General features: G+C 41.6%; 1 protein-coding gene across 1 annotated transcript in view; it reads right to left on the reverse strand.

The window, feature by feature from the left end:
• celsr3 (cadherin, EGF LAG seven-pass G-type receptor 3) overlaps nucleotides 1-25,126 on the reverse strand; it is a 140,702-nt gene that overhangs the window by 32,782 nt on the left and 82,794 nt on the right. The window contains exons 15-21 of the mRNA XM_085344253.1: nucleotides 13,780-13,921; nucleotides 11,639-11,759; nucleotides 9,730-9,913; nucleotides 8,555-8,656; nucleotides 8,358-8,452; nucleotides 7,780-7,989; nucleotides 1,304-1,502 (exon numbers count right to left, since the gene is read on the reverse strand). Of these exons, the coding sequence (XP_085200379.1) occupies nucleotides 1,304-1,502; nucleotides 7,780-7,989; nucleotides 8,358-8,452; nucleotides 8,555-8,656; nucleotides 9,730-9,913; nucleotides 11,639-11,759; nucleotides 13,780-13,921 (1,053 nt within the window). The remainder of the gene's footprint in view (nucleotides 1-1,303; nucleotides 1,503-7,779; nucleotides 7,990-8,357; nucleotides 8,453-8,554; nucleotides 8,657-9,729; nucleotides 9,914-11,638; nucleotides 11,760-13,779; nucleotides 13,922-25,126) is intronic.

The following is a 25,126-nucleotide window of genomic DNA, read 5'->3' on the forward strand; positions in this document are numbered from 1 at the left end:
ATTTTTTCCCCTATGGATTAGTGAATCATTAGGTAGCGAGAGAATATAAAAATTCCCAAACACGCACACAGAGTGGAAGTACGTCAGCATGGAGTGTTCAATAACGACGAAACATTTGATCCAGCAAACAGCACTCAATCTGTTGGTGTGAGAGGCATGAGAGTTTATCCGATAATATTCATGTAAAGTGGTTTATTTGTTAAATAAAATGTAAGAGATTGCAAATATGGGGTTTTACTGCCAGCATCATCAACAAAAGCAGCAAAAATCGAAATTAACCGAAGGCTAACAACCCATCAAGTTCGTCCACGTCCTCTCCCATGTTATTCATTTTTACCCGTTTAGCTTGGAGCATCAGCCACGTGTTTGTGTGTTTGCTGGAGCGAAAAAATTTGCGTCAGTCATGTTTCTCATTAGTGTTGCCTTCACTGCTGCTCTGTTCTTGTCGCCTTGGCTTCGATTCAGAGTTAAATAACTGGATTTTGTAAGAATCCAAGAGCAAACGCAGGTATAACTAACAAAAAGATTCACAAACATATAGAAGTTCAAGTGGTAAGTCAATATTAGCCAACAAAGGTACGTCATGAGGAGATTACAGTGACTGTGTGACCAAAGGTACACAAGAAGAAGCTGCTGAGGCAAAATTCAGCAGCTGGAAACTTTGATGAGTTTTTGGGTGTAAAGTATTTTGAAGGAATTCAATCGGCGTGTGCAGTTAAGAGCATTAACCGAGTGTGAAATTCATTGTCACTGGCTTGATCCCTGCCAAAGCTGCTGCTGCTGTTGACACTTCAACACCTCGTCTTGTTGTAAGCGGTGCAGATTATCTAACAGCATTTTTTGACACTGTGAAAGTGACAGAAAAATGTGGATAAGAGCAAAAAGCACAAGTGAAGGGATGGCAGAAACTAAATGAAACTTTAATAACCTTGACTCTTAGGAGCTTTGCATGTCCAGTGATGTTAAACGCCAGCGTGTATGTGTTTTTTGTGTATGTTGTATGTTGGCCAGTGCTGCGGTGCTTCGGCTGTCTGAGTGGGAGTGTGAAATCCATCTCTCTGTGGTGCTGCCAACATTCTGGCTGTGCCATCATCATCACTCGCATTAGTGCTGTTCATCCCCATGCTTTACAATGACTCATTATCGCTGATTTCACAGCAGCGATTTACAGTATTGTGAGAAAACTGAAGCATATCATTTGCAAAGATTGAGATTTCATTACTGTCTCGTTTAATTTTGGGGTGTGATCGGTGATTAATTATTGTATTGTGTCTGCATGTCTGCATCTGCAGTCCAAACTCACCAATGTTGGGAGCAACCAGCGCCACCGGGTTGAGGTAGGTGAGTTTCATGTTCTGAGCCAGATTCTTGGCGTACTGCTCCAGTAGCTCCGTCAGCGCTCCCGGACCGCCGCCTGGGATGTGGTTCTGACTCTGAGCGAGAGTACGCCAAAGCCCAGAGGTGCTCGGACCCAACAGCACACTGCAGCCTCGCAGGACGTTCTGGCACCAGCAGAAGGATAAAGAATTAATAAAAGCAGAAATAAAAACAGAAAAAGAGCCCATAAAAGTATCATGGCTTCTTAGGAGGTGCTTTGCTGCACTGTCTTCGAGGACAGTGGCCACACGAGCTTCACAGTTAATAACAACCGTTAAAAAATGTTAAATATTATCGGTCTGAGACTGTGGATGATGACAAAATATATATATTTAAGTTATTTGGTCCTACACGGAGGCAGACAGCTGCTTAAACACTGGTTAAAGACTCAAATAAAAGTTGACTTGTGGCCAGAGGACAATCAGCTATGGTGTTTTCTGCTAACAACACTGAATCCTCTGATGACTTCTGTTATACCGGAGTAGTTCTGAGACTTTCAGGGAACAGATTATGTTGGTTTGCATATGACTGGAATACTACTTGAAGCCTGCTGAGACTGCACTCAAAAATGTTTTGCCCAAAATGCATCCATCCATCCATTTTCTTCCACTTATCCAGGGGAACACCAAGGCTTTCCCAGGCCAGCCAGGGGATGAAATCACTCCAGCATGTCCTGGGTATGCCCAAGATTAGAAGTAAATTATTATTATTATTTATTTTATTTTTTTTACTTAAGTACAATGTGAAACATTGAAACATTAATGGAATTTGATTGGTATACATTCAGTTTGCACCAAACATATTTTCATTAATGAATAATTATTTGAATAAACACATTTTGTATTGTTGTATTTTTGGCGTGTGGTTGGGTTATGACAAACATTTTAATATTTTCTTATTTTTCTTTCCTTTTTTGTGAGGTGCACATTGCATCTGAAAGACATTGTTTGTATGATCTCCTGTAAAGAAATAATTTATATTCTCTATATTTTTAAAAACCATTCATAGCCCATTCCTACAAAATTACTGTTATAGTGATACTGATACACCTACACCTTACACCTAAGTTATATAAAGGAAACTAATTTAAGGTTTTACAGTATTGAAGACTTTACATTAAACATAGTAAACAGGCAGGTTCACGTTTAGTTTTAGCCAAGCTGACTGTGTGAAAACCTGCATGTCTTTATAACAGCATAAATCAAATCTATAAATGTGTCCCTGTGCTGGTAGCACTGTTTTTTTTTTATGTTGTTGTTTTTTTAAGATAAATAATGAAACACAATTTCAAATTTAACTGCATACTGATATAAAACACAAAATTGTGAAGGAAAGACAAAAGATAGAGGAAATAAGAGACGGCGAAGGCACACAGGGAGACAATTCAGACAATAAAGTTTAACAGTGGGAGAAAAACGAGGAATTAAAGGTCAGAACACGAGAATCTGGTTCTGGTTGAGCAGATGAGAAGTACGCTGCATCGTCACGCCGTTTGTCTGGCTGCTTTGAGCACAACTATGATAAAAAATCCAAGCTAAGTCCTGACCCCAATTAGAACAAGCTTCACCACTGTCAGTGCTCCCATGTCATTGCTTTTTTACGGAGAATTGGTGACTATGGATGGAGGCCTCTTAGAGATTAGTCTGGACTGCAGAGCCTTGCACGAAGGGCTGAACAAAGAGAAATATCAGTGGAAAAGAGAGAAAGAGAGAGACAGGGAGGATCCCTTGCAGTCAGACCTAATAAAGTACTGCAGTGTAATATATTGCTCTGGGGAGAAAAGAAAGGAAAAAATAACATATGACACAACCGTCAGGCAAACAAGGTACAAGTACATGCAGTGCAGCATAGAAAGAATGCATGAATTGTTGGGGGAGATGAAGAAAGATTCAAGAAGAGAATTTGTGCATGAGTGAGTGAAAAGAGGAGAAAAAAGAGAGAATAAGAGAGATGAGAAGTCACATGCAGAAGGCACAGAGGTAGGGAGGTGGAAAGTTGCGATGAGATGGAAAAATGAAGTGAAGAAAAGGATTGTTGGGGGTGGGAGAAAGGACAAAATGAACAATGTGACGGTACCATAAAAAATGGCATTGTTCTAGTTTTTTGTGCTCCCTTCTTATCATCCGTTAGAGGTTATCGAGTCACGTACAGCATTACCTGTATGTGACTACAACTACTTTTGAAGATGACCTCTGTGCAGTAAATGTTTCAGCACATGTAGTGAGAGATTCTGACTGCTATGAATAAATTATCCTCTGAATGAAAATGCTTGCTGTTCTCTTAGAAAACACGCCCAGTTAAACTTCCACCTGCACTTAGAGAAAACTAGAAAATTGGAAAATTGGCGGCTCTTGAGCTCAAGACCCGGCGAGAGCCCATATAAACTTTATTGAAAAGAAAGAGGGTGAAGGGGGGAAAGAAAAGGAGAGTAAAACAGTATAGAGGCCAAGGATGACGGGAATCCAGAAAGAGAGATTCACAAAGGCAGCATGGATGACGGAGAGAGAAAGAGGGGCTATCTTTTTTTTTGCAACATGCAATTTTGAAAAATTGTCTTTTTCAATTCAGCTCTTCAGCGATTCTTTCGCTTCATTTAAGAGAAACTACAAGTACATTTTAAAGATTCTGTCGCTGTGCTGTCACATACTTGACAAAACGTGAGCCCCAGCCGTCTCCTATCAGTACAGCAGCATTCAGATGGATTTGATCACAGCTTGAACATGAAAGGTTTTCATCTTCTTTCGTTCACTGCTACATACCTGATGTGAAAACTCTACTTTCCTCCCCGCTTCCCTTCATCTCTGCTGAAGCCACGGGGCTCTATTACCGCCGCTGGGTTACTATAGAAACCGTGTTAGGCATTACCTGTTCATCTTGGCCTAATAGCTGCTGTTGTTTAAAATGATGTGTCAAGTATCATCAGATATAAATTTTCTATTCTTTAGAAGAAAAAAAAGAGGTCGGACTGTAGCTTCCCTTTAGTGATGCCATAATAAACCAAAAGCTACCTCATTACCTCCAGATGCAGGCAGCACAACTGTTTTACAGCCAGAAGCCGAGGTTACGAGTCAGGTGAGCCGGGCATTAATGTGCTAATGTGGCAACACACCGTATAGCGGCTTTGTGACACTACAAACCAGCTAATCAATCACGAAGCCCTAATGGCCGTGTTTCTGATTTACTGTCAGGTTAAATGAAGGGACAGGCATCTCCCAGAGCTCCTTTAACCTGTGGCGTACCTCAGGGGTCCATACTAGGCCCCCTGTTGTTTATTCTGTACTTGCTCCCTCTGGGCGATGTGCTCCGTAAACATAATGTGTCCTTCCACATCTTTGCCGATGATATTCAGATCTATCTCCCTCTGAGGTTGAACTGCAATGTTTCTTTGCAGCCGCTACTCTCCTGCTTGTCTGACATTAAGACTTGGATGACTCTTAACTTCTTACACCTTAATGAAAGCAAAACTGAAGTCATTGTGTTTGGGCTTCCTAAAGATCCCAACTTCTCTCTTGACTTTTTGGGACCCCTAACCTCCGATTGCACTTCTTCCATTAAGAGTCTTGGTGTTATTTTTGACAATGCTTTTAAACTTGATAAACAAATCAGCTCTGTAGTTAAGGGATCTTTTTATCATTTGCGGATTTTAGCCAAAGTCAAGTCTTACCTTTGCAGGAACGATCTAGAAAGAGTGGTCCATGCTTTTATTACTTCACGGCTGGACTACTGCAATTCCCTCTATGCTGGCCTAGATCGTTCCTGTCTACATCGCCTTCAACTGGTGCAGAACGCTGCCGCTCGCCTGTTGACCGGTTCAAAAAAAAGAGACCACATCACTCCGGTTCTCTGCTCTCTCCACTGGCTCCCAGTTGCCTTTAGGATTGATTTTAAAATCTTATTGCTGGCTTTTAAGGTTTTAAATGGCACTGCACCTTCTTACCTGTCAGAACTCCTTAGTACTTATCGCCCCAGGAGATCTTTGAGGTCAGCCGACCTGATGCTTTTAGATGTTCCCAGGTATAAATTAAAGACAAAGGGAGAGAGGGCGTTTGCTGTGGCTGCACCCAGACTGTGGAACAGTTTACCTCCTCACGTCAGACTCTCCAAAAGCCTAGAAACTTTTAAAACCGCTCTTAAAACTCACCTCTTTTCATTGGCTTTTAGAAAGGTTTAATTTATTTGTTTTATATATTTTTATTTTATTTTTATCAGCGAGGTGTTATTACGAAATTGTGTTCTATTGTATTTTTATCTGTATTTACTGTACAGCACTTTGGTCAGCCTTGGTTGTTTTTAAATGTGCTCTATAAATAAACTTGACTTGACTTGACTTGACTTGAAAAGGTTTTTGTTTTCTCTCACTCTAGGACATCATTAATACTGCTGCTGAGTTGCCATAGCAACTGTCTGTGTGTGTGTGTGTGTGTGTGTGTGTGTGTGTGTGTGTGTGTGTGTGTGTGTGTGTGTGTGTGTGTGGACTGTGTTTGCTAAGATACCTTTTGAGTGCCACAAAAAATTCATATACACAGGTTTAAGACGACTTTATAAAAAGAAAAGTGAAGGGAGGATGAAGTCTTACTCCTTTGTGTTGCCGTGCACTTTCTGTCTCCTAGCCACCAGATTTGTGGCTCAGATGTAACAAAAAACCAGAACCTTAAAATTGGACTAGTTCAAGCGCGTTATGCAGAATCAGTGGAGTAACAAAGCAAATGTCAGTGGGAAAACACTGGGGGGGATTGCATTACGGAACTTTAACATCTAAATAGGCACAAATGACATTTTGTGCTCAGACTACGGGAGAATAAAATACAACCACTCACTTTCTACTGCTCACGGTTACCATCGGGTGGCTTAAAATCCTCCCTGTTAGCATGAATTATGAATCGCATCCTGCTGTCTGCTGTGGATACTGTACTGGAGAGAAATACATCTTTTTATTGCCCACTAAGGTCCCTAATTAAAGTGAATAAATCACACCCTGGCTGAAACATTAAAAAGCAGGAGCCAACTCATCAGTTAAAGACATAAGAGGGAAAAATGTCGTGAGGTTTCAATTAATAACCATGAGAAAAATCGCTTGTTTCTAGCAGAAATCCCACATTATACTTTACGACTCTTACAACCGTTTGAGTGACGTGGAGAGAAAATGTTCCAGCGGGAATTACAATTTAAATTCACCTCATGAATTACAATAAGTGTAACTACCGCAGTAAAGTATTATAAGCGAGTGAGCTGTCAGTTTCATGTCAGCGAGCAGTTTGGAAGGCTGAAGCTAGCAGGAGGGGTCCTGCATTCCTGGATTCTTCAGCCACTTACTCGTGATGTATGAGAGCAGCTCATTCCTTGTCAGCTGAGTTTGATATATAAGCTTAAATATTTCTGGCAAAATAAAACAGAGATGTCTGGTTACCGCCTTTATGTCAGAATGCCAACAATTTTTAAATTATCGCCTGTCAGCTGGTGCATCCTCAGCTGAAGGCGTCGGCATCAGGTAAAACGAGAGCCTGTCAGTTAATATGCGGAGATGACGCGCTGCAATACTTCATGAGTTACTGTCACCGCATCACCATAGCAACATTACTTCCAAATTTCTGAGAAAAGACATCTCGTTGCAATATCTAGTCACTGGGTCTGTACCCCATAATAGTAGAGTGTATCAATCATAGCTAGAGTTTTAAATAACAGCAGCTATTTTATGTCCTCTGGGAGATTCTGTGCAGATTTGTAGTTGCTAGCGGCAGGAGTATAGTAACACAAAGATTTTAACTCGCAACTTAATGTTTTATTGTAATATTTAATTTTGCACCAAGAGAGCAGATATTATTAATAATTTCGCATCATATTCACGAGGTCATTTAGAGTAGTTAGTTGGACGCTTTCCTTAGTGATCCGCTTGTTAAGTTACACTTAAATCTATTGACATACTGATAAAAGCTGCTAATAAAATGAGATTTAGAAAAACTTGATTTTCACACATGAAAACACCCCTTACTTTTACACCTGGATTCTTCCAACAACCTTTCACAGCTTGCACTTCATCTGTATTTTAAACAGTCCTGCTTTTGCTCACTAAATGCAGCATTTTATCAATATACCTAAAAGTTGTCCTTGAACTGCTCATGATGGTGTTCGTTGTATTGTTTGTATCGTCTGTGTGAATGCTGCTTTCCACACTTTTTCCATGACGTCACTTAGATTTAGATCAGAAAGGATGAATCATCAAGAACCAGTAAACAGCCCTTGTTAATGCAAAATGTCTTCCTTTTTTCACAACACCTGCATCCTCATCGCATCTCTCCTCCCCAAGTACATCAGTCTAAAATACACAGACTCAAGCAGAGTGTGTCTTTGTAAAGACTCTAACAGGAGCGTATAAAGGAATTTTCAAAAATATGTCATTTTTACCTCGTTGAAGTACGCGTCCTGGGTGGCGGTGAGTCCGAAGCCACTCTGCTGGGTCTCAAATGTAAGTAGGCGTGACAGCAGCCGCTCAGCTATCTGCAGGTCATTGCCATAGAGCCGGGTGGTAGCCTCGGTTACATCACGGAGCTGGTGGGCAAGCTTCTTCTCCATGATGGTGTTCAGCTCTGTCTCGTTGCGCTCCAGGGAATCGAGCTACACAAACATCCAGACGCGGGAAAAATATTTATTGAATGAATGAAGAGATTTAATGCCAGATGACATATTTGCATGCGTGAGCATTTCAGCTGTCTGTCCAACAGGCAAATCTGTCCTTGAATAATTTTCAGACTGAAGAATTCCTTCAAGACAGGAATTAAACTGGAAATCTCTGAGAAAGCGTTCTAGCTGCATATTAAAAATATTGGTTCCTGTTACTGTTTAAAAATAAATTAAATTAAATTAAAAACTTAATTGAAATATTCCTGCAGGAGAAATTTAGATTTTAGATGTTCAGAACAAACTTTTAATGGAGTTAAAAAGTGAATTAGTTATTGTATTACTGTCATTAGTGGTCTACGTACAGCAGCACTGAGCTCCACAAACGGAGGTGAAGTGCAGTTGCAAAGGTCCGGCTCCAACCAGCCTCTCTCGGCATCACAGTGTCTAATGGCAGCACCTGCAAAGAGGAGAAACATGAATTTTTTTAAAATGTCTCCTCACAATGATTTGGCATGAAAAATCAATGTGTTTGAATGCATTTGTGTTAATGTATACAGACCGACAGAGCCTTTGGGGCAGGGCACCGCGGCAGGCAGGTTGAACTTGGTACGCGGCCACCAGATCCCCTGAGTAATGGTCTTTGGACAACCATCATAAATGACTGCGGGAGAGAGAACACCAATTAAAATCCTTATCAGCTCAACAACCTTTTCCATTTAAAATCATGACAAAATGTGACTCACAATGTAAATACATTTTTTTTTAAGTTTTTCTTTTGACTTGCGGAGAAAAAAATGAAAATGATTGTGAGAGAATAAAACAGCAGCGTCTCACTAAAAGAAGTAATTACAAGTGGAGACGCTGGAACTGACAAAGCTGCACAGAACAGGGGAAAAAGGGAGAGAGAATCAACTGGAAGCTGTTAAATAGACGATGACTATAATTAACAGTTTCTTTGTGTCTCTGGGCTCAGGCAGAGACTTGACAAACATGACCATTTTTAAAAAGATGGAACAGCGGAGAAACAGGAATCCTGTGATTACACAATAGAAGGTAAATAGGGTAAAAGCTCAGAAGTGGCTCATTATTGTCATTCACATGTCTTTGTCTCTACAGATGATTTAGTCTGAAGGCTTTTGAACCCATCCTAAAAAATATACACCTTGTTTAAAGTCATCTGGAGTTTGCCACCAGTCTACTGACAGTCCCACAAAAGATACACGGATGATGAAATTGTTTTGACAAGTTTTGGGAACTACAACTTCGCAGAGAAGGTTTAATACTAAATCCAACTTGGAACAAAAGCAGCTGATTTTTTCATTTACTTTGTTTTTATCAATGGAGCTGTGACAGTGACACACTTTTAACATAAAGCAAATCGTTTTCTACGAGTGATTCACTCCCTCACACTAATATTGCCTTCAGGCAGTTTTTAGAATTACTGAAGTTTTTTTATTTATTTATTTGATTTTTTTCACCCGCAAGCGGTGACGCCTCAGATATGATACGGAGCTTCACATCAGCAGATGAATGAATGAATGATGTAGCCCCCTGTTGTGTAAACAGGAGTAATCTCAACAGGCAACAGTGAGATGCAAAAATATGACAATAAACACACACACACAGTTCAGAGCCCCCGCTGGTGCTTGCTTCTTTTTCTTTCTTATTTCTTTTAAAGAAAATAAGCTAAAAATAAACAAACACAAACTCAGTTGACCTGCTTCTTTTTCTCACCTTCACAGCCTGAGTTTGTGACCTCAGCAAAAGGGTTGTCACACGAGTTGCACTGACGACCAATTACGCCAGGCCTGCACTGACACTGTCCTGACTCTGGGTCGCATGCCCGCGAGAAGGACCCCACTGGGTAGCAGTCGCACGGCAGGCAGGTGTCCGAGTTTCGCGGACGGAAGTGGAACTCCTGAATATACACATGGACGGACACATGAGTCTCAACCATACAAACTATCAGCGTGTTACAATTACATCAGCGTGCATGACTGTGAGATTTATACAGCGAATCAGATGGGGAGCCATGTATAAGAGAGAGTTGAAGAGCATCAATCAATGCATTACAGTTGATGATTTAGTTTGCACAGCTTGAGAATACAGAGGATATTGATGCCTTTGCCTCACACACCACTAGAGATGACAACCCGCCTGGTCTCTAGAAACAATTTGTGGCAAGTGTTTGCAGGTTGTTACAGCACCAAAACTTTCTTGTGATTGCTTTGATCGCTAGCAGATTGCCAAAGTTGTCTGTTGTCTTCCAAGTCTGGAAGACGCTGAATTGTCTGTGTACCATCAAGTGGTAGTGGAACTTGGAAGTAAGAATGTTCACCTTTAAAACAAAAGCTGGCTCTTTACCTCTGAAACCAACACATTTCAAAAGACATAACATTCCCCACTTTCTGTTTGCGTAGCACTCTTCACAGCTTAGCAAGTAGTTGCAGACAAGTTGCAGACATCTTCCCAACAGACTATGATTGGGTCACTCACCAGTCTCCAGGCCTGTGTCACTGCAATTTTAGTAGTTGTTTTCAATGCATCTGCCAGATACCTGCAACAACCACTTGCATCTGGTTGGGAATTATACATTTTTCCCTAGCAACTGGTGGTTGCCAGGCAGGTTGCCAGCCAGTGTCTAGGTCTATGTGAACGGGACCTAACTCTGCAGTAAGGACAAGAATAATACCAGGTTAGAGGATGATGGTGCAGCATCACCAGTGTATGTAATGTAATTCTGAAGGACTTCCCAAAGTAACTGTTAATGTATAGAAAGATAAATCTGTTAAGATCTCATTTTAAACCTTACTTTAAGATATCGACTGCAATACTTGCCTCGACATGATTGGCACGTAGGCTAAATGAGAGCATTGTTGTGTTAGCACAACAATGAGAAGAATAAAGTAACTTCAAATTGAATCTAAATTGTTGATAACTACTTTGTCCGGGGTCAAATCAACATGGTGATTGGCTATAGGCACCACATTTCCGACACACTCATTGTTTATGCCACCTACACACTACTTGCCAGCTGGAATTCAATATAGAGATTGTTCAGTAAAACCTCCCAATTTAACCCTTGGACCCCGATCTGTGATCATGTGTGCTTCATGTAGTCACGAGGTGTGGATTTAGGGGAAATGACACAGATTAAAGATTATCTTCAGGATTAAAGCCTAGATAAAACAGGATTCAATATAGCAGCTACAGAGGAGTATATCAATACGCGTGTATTTACGGATCGGAAATTTCAATATCTATGGATGATCAACATATCGTGGTTGCTGTTATATATACACATCTGGATAGCCTATCAACCTGAGAGGCGTTTACTGGGTGGTCTGCAGATGATCAATTTACTAATTAGGTGTTTTTAATCTAAACAGCATAAATTTTAAACATGACAATTTTAAATATTTGGTTCCATAGCAAAATGTGTTGTAATGACTTTTTGAGCAGCTCCAGGATTTAAGTAATACAACAACTACCCATCCATTCATCTAATTTCTTAACACCTTATCCAGCTTAGGGACTATGGGAGGAATATCCAGAGGAAACCGACACACCCAGAGGGAAAAAAAGTATTTCTACTACCTTTCACAACATCGTTGTATGTACTTTGTGTGTTTCTCCTGGTTACCTTGCACTGACACTGTCCGCTGGTCTTATTACAGTCAGGATCGAAGCCTTTATTGGTGTCACAGTGGCACGGTCCACAGGTTGGAGATCCCCACCAACCCCTGGGACACTGATGATCAATCCTACACGCACACAGAGACACAGAGTCATTAACACAAGATAGATCAGATAAAAGAGAAAAACACCAACTGAGCAACACAGCCTGTCAAAAACTTTTAATCGCTCTTCAAAGGATTCAACATTCCCTCTGATTTCCAAATAATTGGTGGGAACAAAGAGATGAAAGAAACAAGTATGAAATGAAGGAAGCAAAGGTATGGATCGAACTGGGAGGAAATATTAATACTGGCATGTGGAGGTAGATGTACAAACAAAGAACTTTTGCTGAGACACAGAAACAAGATATGATTATACACAATATATCGATTAACTTTTGACAATAAGGTTTACAAGGTGCATTAGACTTCCTACATAGCCACAAACTTTAAATGTTTCTTATTGCTGGCACAGCCACACTTTGAACAGTCGCATATTAAACAGGAAAGCCTCCTTCACCCATTTAAAACATTTATTAAGCTCACCGATTCGTTTTAAAACCTGTTTTCTCAAACTACTAAACTGACACTGAATTTCAACTCTATAAAAATAACTTTTTTTTATGTTCACTACACTTCTCATTTGCTCACATCTCAGCTAATGTGCTTTCCTCCTAAACTCTAATGTCTAGCGTCTAATGGTTCACTGAAGAGATGAGTGCTTCTCGCAGTTAATGCAGACTGTTGTGAGCATCTCTTAATTGCACCTTGTGGAAAGTCCCGGAGAGCAAAATTCAGATGTGAGTGATTTGTAACTGAATATCAGGGTTGACTCTCCCTGTTGTGTATTTTTGGCAGCTTAAATGCAAAATACTTTGTCTGATCATAACTCAGGGTGCACAGAAACAAAGACAGGGCCTTAAGCGGAAGCTGCTCCAGCTGTGCTTTGATGAATATATGCCTTGTAGGGGTCTTTCCTAAATGAGAAATGTGTTCAAACTGGCAAGTCATTTAAGATTATTTTTCACGTTTGCTTTAAAACAGCTAAAACTTTTAATTTTTAGATGTTAGTCTGAACTTTTGTTCTATAGGAACTGGCTCATTATTGTGATATGGATATTGGTAAGCTAGGCTCATTCATGACCCGGGAAATACATGTATGCTTTTAACATTATCGATGCATTGTTTTGCAGGGAACCATTACTAACAGACCTAGAGCAGCAAGATTTACTTTTGCAGAAACCTTCATGCAAATAGCTGTCAATCATCACCTAAAGTGACGATGACAGACAGAAGTAGTCCTCTATAAAATATAACAAGCCCACTATGTCATTTCACTCGCTAAAATAAATAGTACTTTAAAGGTACTCTGATGAGGCATAAAAACCTGAACCTTAAAATGATATAAATCAGCAAATCTGCAAATAAAAGTAGCCATAATATAAAATGTCGATCCATTTCTGATGTTATCATCCTTCAGTGCATGGTGGCAACTTAAAAAAAAGGAAAAAGAGGTACTCTCATGACCACCTATGGTTAATGAGCCATATATGTGTGTGCACGCATATGACTTGTTGCATAATCTTTGTAAAATTATTATAAATCCAGTCTTAGTGCTGATTTAATTTTCATACAACTCTCACTGTCTGCCAATCAAATATATGGAAAAACTTTACGATATTTCATTTGCAGGTGAAAATGTGTGTCCTTGTGAAAAACACACCAGATCAAAGATGTTCATCTGGGACAAAAGCTCACACAATGAGCAGCTCATGAGATAAATCTTAAGCTGTGTGGATTTCACAGGCAGGAAAGAGGCACGGGGTCAGGTCAGGGTTACGCTTACTTCACACAGTTTAACATAACCACAGATAACCTCTGAGTGTGTGTGTGTTTTGACTTGAGACTCCGCTCATCCCACAGTGGATTACATGGAACGCTGGAGATGTGGGGCAACAAGGCTGAACTAAAGCTACCAAGACACGCACATAACTGAACAGAGCTTAAGTGGGCTAGAGACTACAAAGAGTTGTAGTCTGTGTTGGCACCTCGCAGGTAACCCGAAGTTCAAATGTTACATCAGTTGCGTGGGCGTTTGCCTGTGTACCTGTGCTGGCAGTATTGCCCGTAGTGGTTGTCTCCGCAGTCACAAATGTATCCATGGGAAGAGCTGGGCTTCCTGTGGCAGTGAGCCTCATTCTCACATGGATTCAGATGACAGGCGTCAGTGCAGCTTTTCCCATAATAACCTGAGAGACACAAAGAGAGATGTCAAAAACCTTCAGCACAGTAAGAAAACTTGGTTCTTAAATGTTTTTTGTTTTGTTTTGCAGGTTAGATTAAATAATATTTTTGATTAAATTCACTGGACATGTATCTTCCACCTGAGCAAGTGGCACATCCTTTAAACTCTATGGACACAGGGAGGAAGTCATAGGCTGATTAACCCTCAATTTTATTTGCTATAATAACTTATAAGAAAAAATATCAGGAGACTTGTTATGCATATTTAAGTGGGTCTAAGCAAATATCCATTCATCCTACTGCTACCTAAATATTAACACTGAGTATGTCCAAGTTTTATTAACGTTAAAAAACGGATTTATTTTGGAAACAATCATCTACAGAAAAAAAAAGACAACCTTAGTGTGTAAAGAACTTCCCTTCCAAGTAATTTGATGAAATAAAAGCAGAACACAGCAAACACTGAGATCTGAATATGCAGTATGGCGCTGCGTCTTCCATCTGTGTACCACACATAATAACCTGTCAACTCGCAAGTAAACATCTCAAACATCAAACAGCGATTATCACAAATGTCATTCTCCTGACGCACTTCGGCTGGGCGAGCCACTGGAAAACATGCCGCAACGGTGCATTGCTACACTGTCAGCCGCTGAAACACTAACACAGCGCTTCTTCCTTTTTTCTTTTTTTTTTTCTGAGTTCAAAACAAGTACAAGAGTAGCATCAAGAAAACATTCCACTTGCTATACGGCAATATATATGCACGTCAGGTGTGGAGGAACCAAGACATGTTGATGGGAAGTAGGCTACTGGAACAAAGCATCCATGGACAACGGCTGATAATATAGAACTGATGCAGAGATGCTATTATGTATCACATATGCCGACCCAATGAGAGGGTATATGCCACACATGTGAGAACTATGGATGAGCAGAAAGCCAACATCCAAACTCACCAAGAAGTACCTGGTAATAACCACACGTGTCACCATCAAATGCAAAATATATCACTGTTCACACTGCTGTTCTGCACAGGCGTCAGTCCTGTAAGCCTGCTCATCACTAAGACTGGATACAGATATAAATTCAGGACTGGAGTGACCATCAGTCACCTCACACTCACCAATCCTCCTCATCAGGATCGATAGCGAGGACATCAGGATGCCATTTAGCCTGGATAAGTGGGTATATTGGCCAAATGGTAAAAAAGAGAGAGAAGATAACCTGGACTGAAGGGGTGGAGCCACCAGAAGGAGGAATAGCAGATATATGGGACAGCTACAAGTACCTGGGTATCCCACAATCCAAGGGAAACCATGATAAAGATGCACAAAGGTCAGTCACAAGTACTTCCAGAAGATAAGACGGTTTTAAAAAGCCAGCTGAATGGTAGGAATAAGATCCAAGCCATCAATACATCCTCTCTACTGCTCAGCACATACCCCACTGTCGTACCAAGCTGGTCACAGGAGGAGAGAGATGCCACTGATGTGAAGAAACAAAAACTCCTCACAACCGGAAGTCCAGCACCCTGAGGCTCTATGAGCACTGCAAATGGCGAGGGCAAGGATTAGTGAGTGTCAGAGGCACAATCCAGAATGAAACATGGAGCATCTGTGAATATATCAGGCGCCCAAGAAGAGCTGCTCCAAGAACGCCTCAGGCAGCTGAAGACAGACGGTGAGGAACAGAAAGAGGAGCAATCTACACGACCAAGGCCCTGAATGGGATGAACCACTGACAAATAGAGGAAGTGGCTGACATCAAGAAATCTTACCAGTGGCCAGAAAAGAACTGCTAAAAGGACAGCACAGAGGCTCTGATCACGGCAGCACAAGAACAGGCCCTAAGCACCAGACGCATAGAGGCAGGAGTCTACCAAAGCAGATAGGACCTGCAGACTGTACTACTTAGTAGCAGGATATTTACTGTATGTGGACCTTGCGTGCGCACTGAGGCACAACCAAGCAGCTGAGATAGCGTACAGGAACATCTGTGCCACTTATGGACAACAAGTCACGTGCAGAAAAACTGAAAGCAATATAATGTCACTGGAAAAGAAAGTGTAAATGTCGTTTTTTCATAACAGCACAGAAATGTGCTACATAAAAAGCAAGGACAGTACACTTCAACACAGCTGAACAAGCCACTTCAACAACACACGCGCACACTCCCAAGGTATACTTGTGTGCAGCATGAGGAACGAAGCCGTCATACACTTCAATGCAATCCCGAGACACTCCACACAAACACACCCGCCTCTTATATGGTAATACAGGCCAGCACATAAAAACCCCTCTTTAATCTAATGACTAAAGCTGAGCGCTTTATGCATATTTTGCAGTGTATTGAGCACAAATAGTGAAGGCCTCTCACCTAGACCTCCTTTTAAATTAAAATGAGCATAATTGTGCTATTTAGTCATTAGGGAGCCTTTTTTTTAATAGGGGGACTTAAATATTACAGGACTACTCAATGACAAAAAAATCTACACTCACGTGAAGCCAGAAATAAAAGCAATGAATTTAAAATAAAACATTCCACAGACTCAAATGAATAATAAAAATAAAACTAAGATTTGCCTGTAATAATTAATAATGAATCCAACTGATACAGCTGGGTTTTTCCTTCTCAGGGGATTCTCATCTGCAACTGTGGAGCCACAGAAAAATCTGCCAATATTTTATTATTTGAGGTTTCATTTACTTAACATATATTTTTGTTTAGCAAGGTTGTGGTTATCAAATAGACAGAAATAACATGTAAATGCCTGGATTTCTATCTAATCAGGTAGCACAGACTCATGCCTTTATTGTATGTGGACCTATCGTGCATTTGTTTATGGCTGCCGTGGGAATTAAAGGTCTTTGCTACATTAGGCATGTTAATTACTAATAAACACAACGTGAAGCCGAGGTTGTCATAAACCAAGGTTTTAGAAAATCTAAATTCTTACCTGACAGCATTAGAGAGTCAAACAATTTGTCCTCACCAATCAGTCATGATTGATTGCTTGTACAACACAAACACAGACAACTTGTTTTCATCATATTTTATCCAGAGCTCCAGACCGATCAACAAATCTCTGCTTTCACCTCGTGTCTTAAGCCAGCTTGGCTTTCAGGCCCTCTTTTTAATTTACTGGCACAGAACAGAAGGACGTCTCTGCAGATCGAAGTGTGACTGGCTGATGTGTGCGTGCAGCTTGTTGAGGTCTGCATTCCTCTCAGCGAAGCAGACAAACATGTGCAAGGTCTGCTTTCACTTGTCCGTCTAAAGAAAATACAGAAGGCGCTTTGCTTTCAAGCCTGTGGCCTTGGCTTCTGCTAGTACTCAGTATTCACTTACACCAGCATTCAAATGAATCCTTTTTCAGTAATTGCATGGCCTTCTAACTTTTTCTGCTCTCTGTACATAATCAAACCCAAACATGCTATATAATTTTTTAAAAAAACAGACACTAACCCAGCTTCATCTCCAAAACTTCACACAATGAAGCTAATTGGAGCCATTGTTCAGTTTCCAATTATTCATCTCACAATTTCTTCTAACAACAAATGCACAAAAACATTGTGCCTATTTTCTGTCTTCTCCACCTTTAATTTTATTGTTCTCTACATCTATTGCTTTTCTTGAACACACACACACATTCACACATAGGTACACACACACGTACACTCTTCTATCAGCACTATACATCTTTACAGTTTCACCATGGCAACAGAAAAAAGGGAGACGACAACGGCCTTGGCTGTTTTCAGACGCGTATAATGACACTGGCCTTCTCGACACAACACGAGAGCGAGAAAGAGGCTCGAGCCTGAAGAACAAAGAATGGCGTGCATGTGTTTTTCATCTTTCGCAGTCAGGGTGCAGGAGTTGGTTTGAAAAGTTGTGCTTCTCGAGCGCTACACACATTCAGCGTGACTCACAGCTTCGCGTCTGACTTTCCTGTAACACAACATCAGCTTGACTTCTCCACATGACTACAATCAGGAAAGACCAATGAGTCATCTGTTCACTGAACCGTCCATTCATCCTCTGTGTATCCAACTGTCTTCTCTGACAGTGGAAAGATTGTGCGTGTCGAAATTTCCCAAACAAAATGCTCACACTGAGCGCCGAGTTCAGTAACTATGTGACAACGGCGGCTCACGATGAAAGAAAGAAAGCACTCGTTCAAATATGCACTGAACTTTTAGTTCGGTTTGTGCTGTTTTAGTTACATGTTTTAGCAGGAACCTTCTGTGCAAAGGCAACCCACTGTGCCCTGCTGCATAGCGTCAAGAGGTTGACAAGCAAACACGACTGAAACCCCAGTGTCGTCTCTCTGATACAAACTGGTCATGGAACAATGCCAAAAACTGAACCGGAGCCAGGCAGATGTCAGCGACGTTTCCATAGAGATCACGTGATACTGTGTCTTTGAACGTGAGAGATATAGATCAGTTCATAACAAGGAAGAAATTGCATTTATCTTTTTGGGGGTTTTTTTGTAATACACAGATGAGTATTACAACACAGTTAAGCTGCCGTTTTATACATTTAAGTTCTGTTTCATTCGCTGCATGGTGAACTGAATGAATCAGACTCTTACAGTTATCCTTACTCTGGTCATGATGTTACCATCATAAACTCGGGATCAATCAAACGACAAGTCAATTAATTCAGTCATTTCAGTTGTGGATCCAAAAGCATGAAGCTGTGTGTGAGAGTTTGATTCACTGCTAATGAGTTTGTCTCTTTTCAAGAAACTTTTTAATTTTGTTGTATTCTACTCTTTGTCTCTTTATTGATTAAAAACAAAACAGACTCTCTCTACTCTAATTCAGACATACAGAAGGAATGAACCTCCTTCTGTATGTCTGACCTCCAACTGGCATCACCACGACCTCCACCATCTTACTCAAACTTTCATTTGAGTATGTATTTCTTAACCATGATTAGACATCTAGAGAAGATCTCCACCTGATAGTTTTTCAGTGTAGAAATATTTGCTGGGTAAAAGAAAGCATCAAGAGGAGGCCATGAACACCACACACTGACGTATGGCCAACCCTCTAGCTACCCCACAAAAATCAATGAACAGTTGTTAAAGTCATTAATTTGTCCTTTTCTATCAGAGCGTTCTGCAGAACCCTTTCACCATGCTATTGTTCCCACAAACACACATTTTAACAGTGACATCAACTATTTGACTTGACTTTCTTGAGAGCTTCATTGACTAATTAACACTAATGACAAAATATTCCAGCCATCAGTGTTTTCACATCATCTGAAAGTGTTACAAATCGAACTTCCTGCTCTTTCTTTTGATGCATTAATGCGTTAACGAGCTAACGTGTTGACGCTGTGCAGCCCCACGCACAGGGCGATCCGCGCTAACTCGCTAACAGAGATTTTTCGGTTATGGCGTTAACGTCATTTTAACAAGATTAACGCTTACAGCACTAGTTATAAGTTATCAAAGTGCCTATAGTGATTTGCTGTAGGCCTAAGACCTGAAGGATCACGTCCTGTGTTATCTTTATGCACCATGCAAGTAATGGTCTCAGCCCGATCAACTTCATAAAAATTTTCTGGCTCTGCTGCTGAAGCAAATACTTTGCTGCAGAGGTTGCTGCTGATTTGGAGATTTGGAGACAGAGTTAATGTAGTAAAGCTATTTTAAAGTGCTTTTACTTGTGACATTGTATCCCCTGCAGACATTACTCAGTGTCATGATGTTATTACACACTTTATACCCCTGAGCTGCAATCATTTCAGAGATATTTTTGATTAAAGAAGTACACACTACACAGTACTTGCAGTGCACCATTCATATAGTCATATAACAGTGGTCTACCTGTATGTTTTTTATTTTGATATCACATCTGATCAATAAATGACACTTCCAGTTGAGGAGTCATTTGTCACAGAGTACAACTTTACCCTGATTCAGCACCCTGAGGATCTGGCATCTACTGGCCTGTTCTTCCAGGTTAGAGCACAGGAAACTACAACTCGAAGCTCATATATCTCCACCACTTTTCCCAGAGGCACGGCGTTTAATACACTGCAGCTGCACACCACGCCCAAACCAACAATGCACTTCCACCGCCAAACTCCATTTAAAGAAATATTTATTTGGCACTTGTTTACAGTCTGTAACACCTTGACAAAAGGCAAAAACACTGATGAATTACTCTCTACTGCAGTAAAAGCAGTTACAAGAGTTCTCGTTCTCCAATTGTGTTTTCTGCATATGATCTTGTGGGCTTCTAAACAGTCCGAGAACTCAAATGGACATAAATCAACATGGCTGCAATTTTTCATATTAGATCTCATTTTTCACAACGGCCAATTAGTCTGAAGCAGCTGGCAGCAACACGCACATAGTCATACTTGCTGTATGCTTTCTCACAAACACACGCACACGCACAGACAGTGAGGAGACTAGAAGGCAGATATCTCCTTGCTTCGTCATGCAGAACCTTGTTTCAGTGTGTGTGTGATTGACAGAGAGGCGGTGTGTTTCTTCTAGGAGGCCTTTTGCAGGTCAGATGCGCTGTCAGTTACCTGAGACCCATTAAGCTAACTTCAGCACCAGGGCAAAACACACAAACACACACATGAAAGGGAATTATTCAGAGTGCGCATCTACTTCTTTCTCCCTCTGCCGTTATTAAACTTTGATTTGTCTCTAAGCAGCATTCATTCTATAACAGTCTCAATTTTTAATGCTCATTGTGCTGATGAAATGTAATGATAATGAAAGCGCATGTGTGTACAGTAAATAAGTGCACGCATATTAAGTTTGTGGAAACGCTGTGTGTGTGTGTGTGTGTGTGTGTGTGTGTGTGTGTGTGTGTGTGTGTGTGTGTGTGTGTGTGTGTGGTTGAGTCTCAGTGTGAAGGCATCTGTGTGTGTGTGCCGAGTCTGAGTGCATGCTCCAAGTTAATAAGTCAAGGTGTTAGCATTAGCTTGCGGGCTGGTGCAGGATGCTACAGGGATAGCAGTGCCTCTCTGCTTCCTCTACCATGCTGTCAAGGCCTGAGGCTGTCTCACTATATCCTCCACATAGTCAAACTGACTCCTCTTTCACTCCCTCAAGCATCATGAGCATTTTCATCACTTTTTCTTTCTTGGATAACTTTTCATCACCTACTTCTGCCTTCTAAAGGTAGCTGCTGTGGTAGCAGTCTATGCAGAAGACTTTGGAGTGTTATACCTGATGCTCTTTCCTGAATTTTTTTTCCACAGACGTGGGAGGGTGTAAGCTGCTATGTTTATTTATTTATTTCTTCTTATGTGCTGAGGTAGTCTGACCTAGCAATCAGGCATATTTGGCTAAAAAGCACGACATACTACCAATCTCATGAATCTCATTTCAAGCCTGCTGCTTTTCCTTACAAAGCAAAATCAGTCTGATATGTGACAACTGTGACCCATTTTGCTTGTCTGTTTTTAAAGAGTGGAATGGCAACCTAATCACATCCTATACTTCTACAGAACAGCACTGTTAGTGCTGTGTTATAACAAGAAAGTCCTGGGTTTGAATCTGCTGGTCTGTTGGGGTCTTTCTGTGTTGAGACTGAATGAAACCCCTTTTGGCTGCTTGTGTCCTCTCCATGTGATTTAAAACTGGCTGATTGATGTCCATCTCTCTAATTTAGGCCTGTGACAAGCTGGCAATCTGTTGCAGGGTCTCCCCCAAACCCAAACTGCATGAAGCCCCAGTCTCATAGACCTAGAAATTCAACAACCATATGGCAACCACCAGTCAAAGGGGAAAAATGGTAATTCTCTGACCTGTAGGTGAGTGATTGCTGTGATTGTCTCTGTGAAATTCGCAAAATCTCCATCATTCAGAGAATGTTTGTCTTAAGTGAAACTAATGTCGTTCGCGCAATTTTTACTTGGTGAAGGCGAATGTTTTCCATTCTCTGTGTTGCACTTTTTCCAAGTTTCACTACAGCTGAAAGAGTTAAAGGTGAATGTTTGACAAGATGGCACTTTTCATACATACTACACCTACCTATGGGAATCTGCTAGCAACCAAAGTGATCACATGGAGGTTTTTGAGGCACCACTCTCTTTGTGACCAATTTCAACTGGTGCTACAGGTTGCAGCAATCGCCTGCAACCTTTAACAACCACTTGCAAACTAGTCAAGGAATCCCTGAGGGGGTAACCAATCAGTCTGTAGGCCTGTGTGACAGAGGACTAAGTGGTTAAGATAATGAATGAATGGGCGGATGGATGAGTTTTCTCCATCAGTTTCACTTTTCCAGTTAGTTTTGTGTTGTAACCATAAACTGGATATAAAAGCGCACCATTTAATTTGTGGACTCGGGTTTATCATTTTGGCCATACTTAGACGAGGGAGTAAAGCTGAAATTCGCTACACTGAAGTTTGGCTAATGAAAAAACAGGAAACAAGAAAACTGAAAACACATTTCATAATTTTGATCCTTTAACAAATGAGTTATAAGAAAGAAAAAAAAACACATCAGTAGATTTTTCATAAAAAAATGCTTTAAACTTTGTTTTCTTATTGTCAGGCTTTGAGCACATTTTTTTTCTATAAAGAGAGAAAGGTGCCCTTCCAGACGTTTCATCATTGGGTCTACTGGCATTGACCCGTATGTGGAACCAGCCTCAAATAGAAACTTATTGAATTTGATTTTTTTTGCATTTCACTCTCAGCTTCACGTCTCAGCCTTAGAGGATGCTGCCTGATTATAATTTACTGTTTCTGTCGCTGGTGTTTGCTTTACATTACAAAAGTTCTTCCTAATCTTAAAGAAATATTTGAGTTTTATGAAAAAAATTAAGAGAATAGTTTTTTCTACATGTACAGAAAAAATCTGAAGAAATATTGAAGCAGATTTGAAGGAAGGTGACTAATCTCAAAACGTGGATAGGCAACTTTTGTCTTTCTTCTGGTTTTCTCTTTAATGGTTCTTTTTCTGCTAACTTGCCAGCCAGTCTTTTGTATCCTCACCCCTTTACCCATAATATAAATATTCTCTCTTAATCGCCTCCCGTTCAGCTGGCCTTACATGTTACATCAATACTTTTAGAGCTGAAGAGCTTCTGTTGCATGCACTGCTGCTAACTGCTAGATCCAAATAAATATCAAATATCACTCCTTACGCTGTTCTTCTTCCTTGCTTCACTCTCATGTGTGCAGCTGTCATGTTAATTTTCTCTCAACTCCAAGTTCATCCCTGTGTACGTATATTCCCAGACGTGTCACTAGTGTTTTCAGGCTGTTTGATTTGACTTTCTCGTGCCCTCTTTTTTTTCCCCTTCCTTCCTCCAAACTTTGTGTTTTTCATTTTTTTACACTATTTCTGTCACCCGCCTTTTTCTGTTCATTAATCATTAATATTTTCACTCCCTTTGTTCCTCCTCTGCATTTTTCATCTTTCTTTTTTTTTTTTTTTTTTTTTTTTTTTAATAAATAGGACAGGGGGAATGAATGAGAGAAAGAGGGGGAGAGAAAGAAAGAAAACCAAAGGGGAGAAGAGACGGTGAGAAGGGGGGGGAAGAGAGAGAAAAAAAAAAAAAAAAGAACTCCTGGGTCACCTGTATGGAGAAAAAAAAAAAAAACAAACAAAAAAACAAACAGAGGAGACAGCAAACAACAAAGAGCAACATAATAATAGAGAAAACAAAGCACCATCACAATAAACTAGCTAGCCATAGATATCAATATTTACTAAATAATAAACGATATTGTGCAGCACGCAAGATAGACAGCGCACAGTGTGCTTTGAGGTAGCAGCCAAGAAAGCTTTAGTCCGCGTCTGTGAATACCCATGTGTGCATACCTGTGTGGATCAGCATGCTTGCATTCCAAAGGTTTCTCCATGTAATGATCTGCTAGGGAGTGTGGGGGGGCCACAGCCCCGTCCTCCAGGGTGTGAAGCGGGTATGGAGGAGATCAAAACTCCAGATATCCAGAGGCCCCCAGAACACAAGAGACCATGGAAGACCAACAGAGGGGCAGCCGCGCCACTATTCCAGTAAGAGCTGAGGAGAGTCCCAGATGAGGGCCCGCCCAGCAGCCGCGGAGCAGAAGTCAGGGGGAGTTGCAGTGACGCGCCCGTGAGCTCCGCCGGCCCCCAGCTGCGCCTGAGTGACCGAGCCCCAGGCCGAGAGGCCGGGGGCACCCCACCTCCAAAGGGGGCCCGAGCGAGCCCCAGGCCCCAGGCCCCGACAAGCGGCCGCCAAGGAGTGAGCCGGTGTGTACCCGGACGCCCACCCCCAGACACAAAGAACCACCAACACACCGACACCTGAGGGAGTCCGCCACCGGCAGGGGAAGTGGTGGTGGGTGGAGATAGGCCTCCAAACCTTGGAGGGCCTGAGGTGTCCCCAGAGAGGTGGCGTCTGATACCCAACCTGACATATAGACACAGACATACAGGCACACACAGACACAAACATCCATTCCCACCCTCATGCTCTCATATGCACTCACTCCACACTCAACCAACGTGGAGACAGACATAAAGAGACGCTGTACACACAATCACACTCCCCAAGCGTACTCTACAAACCGGGTCTAGGTACCCTTGCCCCTGGAGGGGGGAATTGCACCCAGACCCAGGTGGTGTTACCCTTTTCCCTGCGGTGGGGAGAGGCAGACCACCCCGACTCCGCAGCAGCAGGGAGGCCCCACACCCCAGACCGCAGTCGGACGGCCAACTCCTCCTACTAGCCCTCCCGCTCCAGCAGGCCGCAGAGAATGGGGGTGGGAGAAGACTCCAAACCTCCCTCCACCCGCTCATTGTAGTGTTGATGCATATGTGTTCTAAGGTGCAATTAAAACCCAGGAGGGCATGGAGCTACCTGCCATGGAGCAGCAGGTAAGCGCATAGTCCCTCCTGCTAGCCCTCAATGACTAAGTGTATTTAAAATTGAGAGGTGGGCAACGACGTCAGGGGTGAGGTATACACCCTGATGGTAAATTGGACTCCGTGATTGTGCCCACCCCCAAGATCCTATATGTATGTGTAATGAGAGTGTGAATAATGTGAATGTCTAAGTTGTGGGATAAAATTGAGGCAGAGGCAGCCAGAAGGGGACGGGGGGGGGGGGGGGGGGGGGTAGCCTCCTCTGCACCCTGGTGACATACCCCCACTCCAAGGCCCTGCATGTGTGGGTGGTTGTGGAGGAGCGGGAAGAGGGAGGCAGCTGGAGATGGGGAGGGAAGG

Source organism: Diplotaxodon limnothrissa, linkage group LG20 (genome assembly GCF_057381915.1).
Source record: "Diplotaxodon limnothrissa isolate DT_005_m linkage group LG20, D_limnothrissa_male_GT1.1, whole genome shotgun sequence".
Classification (NCBI taxonomy): Eukaryota; Metazoa; Chordata; class Actinopteri; order Cichliformes; family Cichlidae; genus Diplotaxodon; species Diplotaxodon limnothrissa.